The 13,416-nt window shown below is 41.0% G+C and overlaps 1 protein-coding gene across 1 annotated transcript; it reads right to left on the bottom strand.

Annotated features, from left to right (window-relative positions):
• Positions 1-389: 389 nt before the first annotated feature.
• Positions 390-5,160, bottom strand: tmem230b (transmembrane protein 230b). Its single transcript, XM_028996932.1, has 4 exons — positions 5,041-5,160; positions 4,621-4,742; positions 4,378-4,500; positions 390-1,383 (listed from the first exon to the last, which is right to left on the bottom strand). Exons 2-4 carry the CDS (start codon positions 4,714-4,716, stop codon positions 1,246-1,248), a joined length of 357 nt encoding a protein of 118 aa, XP_028852765.1. The 5' UTR covers positions 4,717-4,742; positions 5,041-5,160; the 3' UTR covers positions 390-1,245.
• Between the last annotated feature and the right edge of the window lie 8,256 nt (positions 5,161-13,416).

Here is a 13,416-nt window from a genome sequence, read left to right as displayed (position 1 = left end):
TTATAAATTTTTTAAAACGATTATTCAATAAAAAAACAAATCGCAGGCGCAATAATGAGCTATAATTACGTATCAACGTCCGATAACGCGCCATTTATGTAATATGTTGCGAAGGCTGATGTAAAACTGTAGTAAAGATAACGCGTTTTGTTACCGCGCGTGGACGTCGGTGCAGTTCGGAACCACGAGGGGGCGTGACTAGCAACACACACACACACATACACACACACACACACACACAAACAAAGATAACGACCATATCTGATTATTCCAGTCCGAGGAAATACACTCGAACAGGCTTGAACCAGATGAAAATGGGATGAAATGTACGTGTATTCAGCTATAATGTATGTGTATGTTTTGTTGTTGTAAAGATTTACATACTATAATGCAGTTTCTTTGTTGGCTTTATTGAAAACTTAAACCAGATCACAGTCATGTTCAATGTTCTGCACAGGTCACTTTCTGTTACAGACCATTATTTACTAAAACCGCATTTTTACAAATTCAACATTAGTTGACGTGGAATTGCACAGAAAGGTCATACATTAAACATATTACAGTGAAAGTGACGTGATTGTCATTGTGAAACACTGCAGCCCGTCTGCCGACGCCCGGGGAGCAGTGTGTGGGGACGGTACTTTGCTCAGTGGCACCTCGGCGGTTGGGGTTTCGAACCGCCAACCTTCTGATTACGGGATGCCGCTTCCTTACCCGCTAGGCCAACCACTGCATCGTGGTTACTCCATTAATCCAGTGAAATGACAATTAAACCTCTGATATGTTGAGGGGGTGTGGACTCTTAATTCACTTTGCATGCTCGCGGCCAGTATGCACCAGGGCACCATATGGAGATCAAAGGATTGGAATTAATCACTTAAGAGAGCTGCTGCCTTCTGGAATTCAAAGTCAATATTTTGAAATAAGAGCTGTTCTAAGGGCCATTTATTACAGAGTGCCACATCATATCATACAAGGAACAATTCAGGGTAGTTTTCTACATGATTCGTACTACTCGTACTACTTTTGCTGCAAAAAAGCAATAATTAATAACATATATGTTGAAAATAAATATTAACACATTAAACTAAACTTTTACATTACAGTTCATCTTAAATGACAAAAAACACCAAAAAGGAAAACCACAACTGTTGCTATAAAAGTAATTGAAAAAATAGCAAATGACTCTTATTAAACAATAATAACAGTAATAATAAATGCTGTGGGCTTCATCCTAAACAGAGCTTAGTCGAAATCAGGGATATCATCATACGAGTAACCACGGTAACCTTTGAAGGCATAATAGGCAATCCGCAGGTGATAAAACCCAGGAAGGAAAACCAGAATGCCGATGATAAGAACAGGTACAGTGCGATCGTGGTGCTAGAAAAAAAAACAAAACACACAAGATGTTATTACAATTATAATAATAATATTGTACTCTCTGTCTATGTGTTAGAGGAAATATATTTTAATCATTGTTAAGATAAAACAAAGCAGTGTGGTATGCATGCTGACTGAGGACAATTAAAAAAAAAAAAATCTAAATGACATCAAACGGGTGAAAACTTCAGCACAGACATTGTTGATGTTGAAAATGACTCCACTAGCAGGGAATGTCTGTAAATGATATGCATACACGTAAACTTTAAAAGCTTCTAGAAATCACCTTTTCATTATCTTAGTAAGGCAGAAGAAAATTTTGCACTGACAAAAGAAGCAAGAAGACTGCACATATTCACACTAGTGTCTAGTGCATCAGCAGATGCAGGTTTGACTACATCATTATTTCCAACTTTGTCAATGATTATTTATTATTCTTTTTGCAGTTTTATATTCTATTCTAGTCATGGAAAAACAAAGAAATTTTGAAATGACCTCAAACTGTACAAGTTACATATTATTTTGCATACAACTGATTTATGTAATCAAAGAAATTGGGTAAAAAAAATTGTAACCAGTATCACGGCAATAACATTGTGTCTGAGCAAGTCACTTAACTGCTGCTGGGGGACTGTCCCTGTAACTACTGATTGTAACTCTGGATTGTTGAAAAAATATTACAGATGCAATAACATGTATATTTATGGAATTTATAAGACGCCCTGGCTTATGAATTCCATAAATATACATGTTATTGCATTTGAAATATTTTTTTTATATATCAACTAAATGCTGTTGCTCGGTCAACTAAATGCTAAATGCTCGGTCAAAAAGATGCATCCGGAAATCTTCTCAGGACATTAATCTGGCCCTCAGCCCGGATTAGCAGCCTGCATTTCGCCACATTATTTGAGGGGGAATTCTCCCTCTGATGCCCGGCGCGAGTTAAGGCGCTCGAGCTGGGAGTGATAGGAGGGCTCAGCCAGATGGACTCTGATTCTGGAAATGGGACGGGACCCATGCTGAGGAGTCCTCTGAGGAGACTCTCAGTGCCTTGCCAAGAGTCAGGTGTCCCTCGCGGCGAGGAGTAATCGCACTCTGCTGCGGCTCTTTTAAAGTGCCAGACTGCTTTGGACCAAAAGATGTCTGCAATTATTTTCAAAGGTCATTTTTTGATGCAAAATTACCTTAGCAGCAGATGCTACAAAGTTTGAGTCCACACAGCAGCCTAGAAAAGTAATTTCCAAAGCTCTTCCAACAAAACCAGACTGAAACTCGAACGAGTCAGTAAAACGAGCCAAAAGCAACATATTATTATTACGAGTTCTGGAAATATAATGTGTGGCCAGATGAGATAAATGGCCTATGTAAAATTCCATTCAGCAGCAGGAATGTGATCCTTTTTGGATGTGGACATTCAGACTGGCATCATTCAAATAAACAGGAGTCCTGCTTCATACAGGAACTGCTTCACTGGTGAATGTCAGGTCCCCCAACCACAAACTGAAATTGACGTGCAGCTGGCGAATACAACAGGGACGTGATCCAAAGAGCACAAACAAGCCTCAATCAAAAAGCAGGAGGGACGGAATGGCCTAGTCAAAGTCCAGGCGTTGACTGCAATTTGTAAAAGGCCACATCCTATTTGCCAATTTAAAGTAGCACCGAATGCATGGAACAAACGATACTACAATTGCCTAGAAGACTGAACATTAGTCCCACTTACCCAATGCACATTACATTTAATGTATTTTACTCGCATAATGGTATAGCTACACCTCTGATATGTTACTGCTGAAGTAATAAAGACTAGATTTAGCTGCTGCATTGGAAAACAGGTCCATCTAAATGCAGTATCATCAAAAATTAAACTTATTACTAATATGTGTGCAATAAGGCCTTCCTCTGGCAGCTACAGATAACTAGAGAGTCAACATGTCACTAGAAGGTGTATTTGATGTGACATTAGCAAACATGCTTCACTTTGGTCTGGTTTTGTTGCCATTCAAATTGCAAGGGGGAATCACAGAAAATGCGCAAATCAATTTGATGCTGTACTGATATGAACACCCGTCATAACAATAATCTCACAATCCTGTCAATTTTGGAATGATCAGTATTTTATAGAGCAGCTATCAGTGATACAACAAAAAAAACCTGTGTAAAATGAAGCACACTGTCTTGCACACATATTTAAGTACTCAACTTAAAACCTCAATATATCAATGACATTGGGTGTCAGCGTATCGATAATGCATCGCAATATATTGTGGTTTCGATTATCTGTCCCATCACTAAATAAAATATAGGCCTAGTTATGTTCATTTGGATTTGCGACTTATCTTGGCCACTATTGCAGATATTGATTCAACATTTACTATACACACACACACACACACACACACACACACACACACACACACACACACAGAGAAAAGCTAGAAATTTACTGATGCCAATGTGAAAGTGTGGGCAGTCAAATTCCAGACAATTCCTACCAATTGTCACTATTCAGCGTGAAGCTGGGACAATCACCCAGAGATAAAATGGCTTAAAATTGTTATCTTTTGTTACGTTTCTACCTTCCCAAATTCTCTGCTATCCTGATTTGAGACCGTTCAAAATGCTCAATTACAGTGGGGCAGTGGCGGCCTAGCGGTTAAAGGAAGCAGCCCCGTAATCAGAACGTTGCAGGTTCAAATCCCGATCCGCCCAGGTGCCACTGGGCAAAGCACCGTCCCCACACACTGCTCCCCGTCATGGCTGCCCACTGCTCACTCAGGGTGATGGGTTAAATGCAGAGGACAAATTTCACTGTGTGCTGTGCTGCTGTGTATCACAAGTGACAATGACTTCACTTCAGTAAATGAGGGGAACACATTTTGCCCTTTGCTTTTCCACCCAAATGCCTGGGAAGAGGACTGTACTTTCCCTTAATTTCCCTGCACGTGAAGACAGTCCTGTCTTGGGTGTCGTGGTGTGGCGTGCACTCACTTCAACATTGAAGTAGCCAGCCTGGAGAAGAGCCCCAATGACTATTAAAACGGAGCCAATTAAGAAGAGGACCGCAGCAAGGGCTATTGCTTTGTATGGGACTTTGGGTGGACTCCTCTTGAACTAAAAGAGAGGGGGAGAAATATAAGGAAGAAAAATGCTTGTATAACAGCACAACATGTAGTAATATCGACCACCGAACTTCAAATATGACGTACAGGGCAAGAACGCCCGGTCTCTTACCTGCAGGTCGATGTAGCCATCATCATCACTTGCCAATCTGGAGTACCTGACTTTGTTCGCTGGTATCCCGCTAGCAATTGTGTTCCGGGCAGGCATTTTCACCGTCACGATGGAAGAAATTACTGTCAAAATAAGATCAAGATATCAGTGATGATAGAAGATACGTTGATTAGAGACACGATACACTACCTCGTTTAAACGTCACCACGAAAAACAGGAGTTTATGCTAGTCTGCTTCAGCCTTACAAAATAATGTACAAATTAGGCAGAAAATAAACAGGGCGATATAAAGTAGCTAGCCACGTGACTGCTAGTGCTAACTAGTATTTGTCTTAAAGTAGTTAATGTTATTGCCGCGCTCTCTTACAATGGCAGCGACTCTAGGAACAATGTTGTTAATTGCTGTTACGACCACAGTACCTCGACAATAAGAATTTCTTCTCAAAAACGCGTCATTGTGGCGAGGTAGCTGCTACTGCCGCTGTTATTAGTTGCAGCATCGCTTCCGGGTGCGGGGCCGACGCATGCGCACTGAGAAATCTGCGAAGACGCGTGGAGAAGGAACGAGTTGGTTATTTACAATAATTTACAAAGCACATTGTATAAGTGATGCTTTAAAAAATATTACGAGCAACGTGTCCATCTGCCTATTTAACTTTTTTTAATTCACTCAAGGCACAAATCAATCAGTTTTATAATAAACACGTGTTTAGTTCAAACAATATTCTTAGAGTCTGCCTGGTTCGTTCTTAAGCACTGAAACAGCAACCTTTTCCAAGTTTATCTTTGCGCCCTTGCCGCGGTGTTTGCGCCGAATCTCCAGTAGGGGGCAGTGCAACACAACTCTCTCTGTTCATGGGCACGCCTGAGTCCATAATTTAAGAGCCAGAAAGCAGACAAGGAAACGGAAAGGTAGTACAGAACTGGAACTACTAAAATATAAATCTTGAGTATTCCTTGTAGACCCTCTAACTGTTATCTCTGAGCAGAAAAATAAATGAGTTCCTGACAATTAAGACAATCATTGACCCAGATACACGCTTGACGCTTGTGCATCATTTAATAGTTTTTTTTCCAGGCCTACTGTCTCCAGCACTCTTAATTAAATCATTCTAAAATTAATTCTATAATTAGATAATAGTTGGTTTTGGGGCGTGACAAAGGAGACTTCTTCTCCTTCCTGTAGCACCTCCCATTAGGGACAGCCTACCTGTCTGGTCCGCACTGGTCCGGATACCCTTACTGATATGACCCTCCCCATTTACCCGGACTTGGGATCAGCACCAAGACATACACTGTCACATGCATCCCAGTGGCTGGGTTGTGTGACAAAGGTAACGGTAAATGTATATTTTATTAAAATCAACTCAAAGTAACATTCAGGTAATTGAGAATCTCACTCTGGTTAAAAGCAGATTAATGAATGCATTAAAATATGAACTATGGACAGGGTCATGTTATCAGGTTCAGAAAACATGTTACCCCTCTGAATGTGACAAATCTGTTTTACTCTGGACGTTGCCGGTATTGAAATCTGGAGTCAGAAGCCCTGGCTGTAAACATGCATTAAAATAATTACTGTGAATAATTATTGTGGATATTTAGGGAACAGGAAACAGCAATGAAAGTGTTGGGATAATTGGATATCATTACCATATAATATGAGAACCCACTTGGATTCCAATTAAACATATGATTAGAATATAACCTGAAACAAATATAAAAACTTAACTGAGCAGAAAATCATTAACCCATCCTCGAATTGTTTTGCTTTGAGTTATTCATTTAGAATGAACATATATAAAGTGTAAATTAACAAGTATAGAGTTATGATAATAAATGAGTAATAATTGGCCACAATGTGTAAATATTATTGGATTTTGTTTCCAATTCAAATGGAATTCAGTCTATAATTAATAACACAAAGTTACTTATTCAGATTTTGAGCTAATAGTCACATTAAGTTCCTTCCACCAGGTGAAGTTTCTGATCTTTTAAGCCCAAAACACACACCTTGGTTTCCATAACCCTCCTTCCTACTGACATATTGATATGTATTAACTATTTATTAACTGACATGTTGATATGTATTAACTATTTATTACCTGGATGTTTTACTAACGCATAATACACAAATGTGCCAAAGAATTAAAACTACTGACTAGGAGAAGTAGGTAACATTGATTGACTTGTTACAGTGACACCTGTCAAGGTGTGTTATATATTTTACAGCATTTTTTTATTTTGTCAGGTTGTACATGTTAAGGTAAGTTGCCTAGGAATGTACAGGCATAACATAACAAAACAACAGACGACAACAATACATTCAGACCCTAAAAATCTGCTTTATTAAAACTGAAAAGAATGTGAGTGACTTTGACAAGGGCCAGATTGTGATGACTAGAGTCAGAACGTCTCCAAAATGGCAGGTTGTTTTGCAGTGTGTTGAAAGAGGAGCACAGCTGGTCAGCTGGCGTCAGGATCCCGAAGGCTCATAAATGTAAATTGGGAGCGTAGGTGGCCTGGTCTAATGAATCACACCTTCTTGATCATGGCCAATCGGGTTTCCACCATCTACATGAAGGAGAGAAGGAAATAGCTTGACAAAGAGTTGAATCGAACCCCAAATCCCTGATCTCAATCCAATCCCACATCTTTTGAGCACTGGGTTCCAATTTACACAACAAAGGACCGCCTGCTAAAGTCTTGGTGCCAGATATCCTTGAAGACTTTGACAAAAGCTATTTTGCGTGCACAATATTAGTCAGGTAGAATTAATGTTGTTGCTAATCGTTGTTTTTTTGTTCACCATTGTGAGCGCAGACAATCCTAAATTCAGAAAATCAATCTATAGTTATTTCAGCAATTTCACAAAACCCCTTGAAAAGACATGAGGTTTTTGCTTCAGTCAGAGAGACCCAATAAGACAGTAACCTTTAAAATAAATGCAAACACTTATTCGGATCTGTCCAATTCCTTTTAGTCCCTTTGATCTTTTTTTTTCTCTGCAGGGTTCCTTATTCTGATTAAGTGGTCATATAATTAAGGTGTGAGACGCAACAAGGTACCGGGCGGTCCACCTTGCTCTGCCGGTAGTCACGTGCTTGTTCGTAGATGACGCCGGCCGCGGGTTTTTTGATGGGGCATGTCACTGCCATTGATGCCATTTAATGGAACCACTCAGGTACGCTGCATTTAATAACTCGCTCTCTCGGTCTTTTTGTCTCTGTGGAGGGACACTGCATTTAATAGCACCGTCTTCCGCTGCGCCACATACCCCCTACTCGTTCAATCATATAAGTGTAGGCCAGTCTCCCCTGGTTACTCTCATAAAGAACACCGTGTTCAACTAAAATGATATATTGTCAGGTGCGGAGTCCTTGTAAGAAACAAGCAACCGTTTTGGGTCAATCTATAGTTCACAATGCAAGTGGACGTGATGCAAAAGAACAGGAATTGATTTTTTTTTTCTTTTACGGCTGTACAATTAAGGCAATCACCAAACCCAGTGTGTGTTTATTGGGCGGGTTGTTCAATCACGTTCATTGTCTCACACAGTGTTAAACATAAAAGGAAATTCTAGGTGCACCGTTGCCTTTCCCCCTCTCATCTCGTCCGTGGGCAGGTAAAAGAGAAGGGAGGGTAGACGGGGAAAGAGCGAGCACTGATAAGAGATGTAGTAATTATCTTTCCAGTCGATGCTGCATGGGAAATAGCAGGACTGGACTAATAGGGTAAAGAAAAGGAATGAAAAAGGCCAGGCCTTGTGACAACATGGCGAAAGTGGAGCGTGAGGCTGAATTAAAATGGCATTTTTATTTTTTCGGATATTACATTTTTTTATTGCCCAGTGCCGGAGCATGCATTCATGTGTGCATGTGTGCAAGAATGAGCTAACAGCTATTTTCATCTGACTGATATAGAGTGTGTGGCAGACACAAATAGAGTCCTACACTTGTAATAAAAGTTTTGCAGGCACTTTGCATTTCTCATTTTCTGCTGAGGTGAGTGCGGCTTGGCTTGAGGTGTCTAGTAATATCAGACTTTAAAAAAAAGTAAAGGCTTGTGCAATGCAAAAGGGGAAAAAAAAATAATAATCTCAATACTGGCCAGGTCATGCTGCTGATAAATAATTTATGCGGCAAAAACTGATAAAGTCTAACCGCCTCTCTACTGTGAGCTCAGAGAGGAGCATCCAGTCGACGCGCTTCGCTGTGATTGCCCTGCTACTGCGGGGGGAAATTGGAATGTCACCGAATGAAATATTCGAGGCCCCCTGCAGGCAGGAGTTTGCGGAAGCGACACCTCTGCCCTCCAGCTATGCGGTGGTGTGGAGTGGCGGTATTGGGAAAGCCTTACGGTGTCTCGCAGATGATGTAGCCTTGCAGAAAATTCACTGGAGACTGGGGTCAAGCAAGGTTGCTGAGGAGAAAAACATTCAAGATGTCTTCTACTGGTTTACAGGCATGTAATGCATGGCAAGACCCTTTTATTTACATTTATGGAATTCTGTGGACAACCTTATGCCTTATGCAGTGATTTCACACACACGCGCACACACACACAGTGCCATAACTTGCAGATTAGGAAGAGATGATAAATTTGCCCCTGTGTAGGTGTGGTGTCTTTGTCTAACAAGTTGCCACAACAGACCCAACCCTGGTCATAGGGAAGATGGATGGATGGATAATACGCTGCATTACATTAATTAGGATGTTAACAGGCGAGAATAAGCCTTAAACCGTGTTGGTACTTCTAATCCAATTATGCGCCACGTCACTTCATCTAAGAATTAAATAGAAACAAGACGCCTTCACAAGAATAACAAATGTCCAGACAGCCCACAGACAATGATACTTGCGTCTAAAACCAATAATAGAACATCTCAGATTTCAAGTGCAGCACAAGATGACACCATTTAAAGTTTTGCAGCTTTGTGTGGCGTAACATTAACACATCAGAAGTTCTCTCCTGCTTTAAGGAACAGTACTTTGTGTGATTTTTGTTTTAGCTCCTGGACACTTCATTACCCTTCCAATTTTAAGTTGGGAAATGCTGCATCAGCATGTGCGGTGAGGCATCTAGAGGCGAGTTCGGTGCTCCCATAGCTCTATGCTTGAATCCCAGTGTCCCTTTTTGACATGCATTGCTCCTATACACAGGTCAAAAAATTAAGGTAGATCATTGGCTGGGTTTTTTTCCAGCCTGGCAAGTGTGTTTTGACCGTATTGATGCATGGCCATCGACCTATCGCTGTGGGATTCAGCAAGGCGAGGCACATATGGCTCAGCTAACCCTAACGCTAAAAACTATGGAAACCATAGCGTTGCATATGACTGTGACTGATATAAATAATGCATTATGACAGCATAATGCCTCCGTCCTCGAAAGACTCTCCAGTAGACATGTGGTAGGCGACACGGGGTGCATCTGTGACTGAATGAGAACAAAAGTGGTCAAGAGGGCATGAGCTTGAGATGCTGGGGGAAATGGCCAGATACAAAGCTGGGTTCGAGGCCAGATTTGGAAAAAAAATCTGTGGTGTGTCCATCGCCGGTGTTAGACCGGCCCCGGATGAAGCTAGTTAGTTAGTGGTGATAAATGTGGTAGAGAGTTAGGGACAGAAAGTGAAAGTAAAAAAGGTGGTAGCAGTGATACCAGTTCTGAGCAGCAAGGTCCTCTTTACTGAGCACAGGCATTTTGCAAAATGTCAAGACGCAGACACAGTTTGCTAAACCAATTGTGTTTTTATAATTGATGAGTTGTTCTTTTTATTTTGGTAGTAAAGCATAACAGATTCCCTACACAAATATTATAATGGAAAATGGGGGGTATGGGGAGTGATGTGGCAGAATAATGGAATAAGGCTTTAATTTTTTTTTTCAGACAGATTGATGCCTGTATTGTCACTATACAAGTACAGCAAGATAACTTGGATCTGAAGCGAGTCATAAAAGTAAAGTGAAGTGATACACAGCAGCACAGCACACGGTGAAATTTGTCCTCTGCATTTAACCCATTACCCTGAGTGAGTAGTGGGCAGCCATGACAGGCGCCCGGGGCAACCTTCTCATTACGGGGCCGCTTCCTTAACCGCTAGGTCACCACTGCCCCCAACCAGGCGGCCACTGCCCCCAAGTCATTGCCCCCAGTCATGGACAAGATGGTCTAGTGTTAGGGAATGTTGAAAGAAGCAGTGCCGAAGCCTTTTTTGGCCGGCAGACCACAAGGTTCCTTAATTAGGCCTGACTTCATTACACAAAGTTAAATGATAGAACGGCTGCTGAATGAGTCCTGAGTGGCTGGTGGGCTCTTGCTCGTTGCAGCTGTACTACAGCTTTCAGCAACCTTGCACTCATCTAAAAGTCAGTAAAAACACATTTTCTGTGAAAATGTTCTACATTTGCAAGCAGAGAGTGAAAGGTCATTTCAAGCTAGAAAAAAGACTTTACGACTTTGCAGTTCAATCCAATTACCAATCCAATTTAAAATGGTTTTATTTGGGTTTATTGATATTAACCCAATGTTCAGTGTTCCAGTGTTCAGAAGCCTCTTCTCTAACTAACCAGTTAAAATGATATAGTAGAGAGCGGTTGGTGGAGGGTGGCATCCAGCAAAAAGCCTATTTTTCATGCAAAAACATACAGATCGAAGATGTCCCACTGTCATCATTAGTTTTACATGTTTACATTAATTTTGTTATCATTTATGCAACTATATGTTATTTTTACTACCCCCCAATAAATACCATTTGAATTGTAATGTGAAAAAGTGAATTAGAATGATAATTAACATATCAGTTGAAAAAAAAATGTTTCAGTTATTGAGTACATTCATCCCAAAATTTTGTTAATTTACTGTTTTCATTTAAATTTTTTCATTGTTAATCCCTATTTAATATAACACATTTTATGTTAACAGGTCTTACAGAAAGTACTAATGTGGATATTCTGTAAAACAAACTGAGGTAAAGATATTATATTATCCCCAATTAATGGGAAATCCCAGAACTCAGCTGCATGTAGAACACTCATTGCCTCTCCCAGAATGAATGGTGTGAAACAAGAGCATCAGACGATTGTGCAAACATTTCCATCTTCTTCCTCCCACCTCCCACCGGTGTCACTTCCAATTACCCATCACTCCTGCGGACCTTAAGATAGTCGTCTAAAAATGCTCTGTGTGTGACGTCATCGTCTGGCTTGGATCAGAGCAGGTTCTTCTCGGATGTTCATGGCGATGACTAACACCCACCGACTTCTGACTGACGCCATAGAGACCCCAGGTACCAGGGAGTGGTCAAACAGAGGAGCAGAGACAGAGAGAGAAAGAGAGAGGCAGGTGGATGTTACAACCTGAAATTCTTGACAATGCTTCCAATTGAGTGACCATGGTGTAGTTACCCTGTAGCCATGAGACATGATAATGTCCTCAAATGATCTCACTCTGGAATCTGTGTTTCCTGCTCTGGAGGTGACTGAAGTGCTGTCTCCAGCTCTATCTTTGGCTGCCAGCTATAGACAAATGTCCTCTGTATGGCGGATGACAATTACATAACGTAGTTTGTGGAAGGCTGGCTGTAGCAGTGGCACAGGCTGTTGTTCCATTGTGGTCTAAAAATAGAATCCACTGACTACCACAGAACAGATTAAAGCACATATATAAATAAACCTGGAATTGCATTACCTTTTCATCTCAAGGGAACTACGTTATAATATTAGAGGGGCATGAAAAATTGCCTTGTGAATGTTTTGGACAAAGGCTTTTCTATGAATAATTAGCTTTCAGCAACAACATGTTCCTGTCTTTTCTGAATAAATACGTAGAATACATAACATTCTTTATATGTTATGTATGTCACACAATGTCACATGGCGAGTGATATTGGTGCTCATTAGCACTATTTATGTGCTTACAATGAATGTTTTATTTGGTAGTGGCAGGTGACTCGAGGTGTCTATAGCAGAGATCACGTTGGAAATGTCCGCTGATGCACCCATGTATAAGGGGTATTAAATAGTCCTAAATGAGGAAGCTGGCTGTATGAGAGCTCTCAATCATCACTATCATTACACACCAACAAAGAAGGCGTGTCATGAATACACATGAAACCATATGAGCTTTCAGTGTGTTCAACGGTGAGCAACGGAGCATCATCTAAACTGTGTAAACTGTGTTGCATTGCAATTAGCAGTAATGCCCAAAGCAGTTTCAGTGTAAAGTGTGTTTCTTACCCACTCGGCGAAGGACCAGCCTATAAATAATTGAATGTCAATTTATTTTGCCATGGGTTTTGGTCCAGTGGGTAGAATAAGATAAAGGTCGTGAACTATTATAAATAAATAATACAGTGACTCCGTACTGCTGCACTTTCACGAGCTGTCACAGCGGATGGGACGCAGTAAGCCGCTGGTTGGTGCAGAAAAGTGAGAAGGACAGTGTTGGCCTTTTTGCTCATTGCAGAGTTGACAGCCAGTGACTTGGTAAAAGCTGAACTGGGTGGTTCTCCTACTCTACAGCAATGTGCAAAAAAGCAAAAATGTGGGTTCAATAAGCACGGCGGGTACGACAGGTGACCATTAATGTGGAAAAAGTCCATGTACACAAACACACGCTTTTTCTTAGACCAAGAAAGAAAGAAAAAAAAAATCCTAAGATCTTATCTGGTGTCACCCTTCCGACAGAAAGCTATTAAGTTGCAGCGGCGATTAAATTGCACTGCAGTCCACTCCCGCATGATCCTCCAGCCGTGGAATGTGGCCGCAGTCTAAACCACGGCGTTCCTCCCCATCCGAG

Source organism: Denticeps clupeoides, chromosome 11 (assembly GCF_900700375.1).
Source record: "Denticeps clupeoides chromosome 11, fDenClu1.1, whole genome shotgun sequence".
Classification (NCBI taxonomy): domain Eukaryota; kingdom Metazoa; phylum Chordata; class Actinopteri; order Clupeiformes; family Denticipitidae; genus Denticeps; species Denticeps clupeoides.
This window is presented reverse-complemented; position numbering and strand designations above follow the sequence as displayed.

Bases quoted from the DNA above. Each gene is read 5' to 3' on its own strand.
- tmem230b (XM_028996932.1), bottom strand. From the start codon at position 4,716: ATGCCTGCCCGGAACACAATTGCTAGCGGGATACCAGCGAACAAAGTC. The intron at 4,501-4,620 runs GTAAGAGACCGG...CCTCTCTTTTAG, and splicing joins ATGGCTACATCGACCTGCAG to TTCAAGAGGAGTCCACCCAA. The intron at 1,384-4,377 runs GTGAGTGCACGC...TTTTTTTTCTAG, and splicing joins CTGGCTACTTCAATGTTGAA to CACCACGATCGCACTGTACC.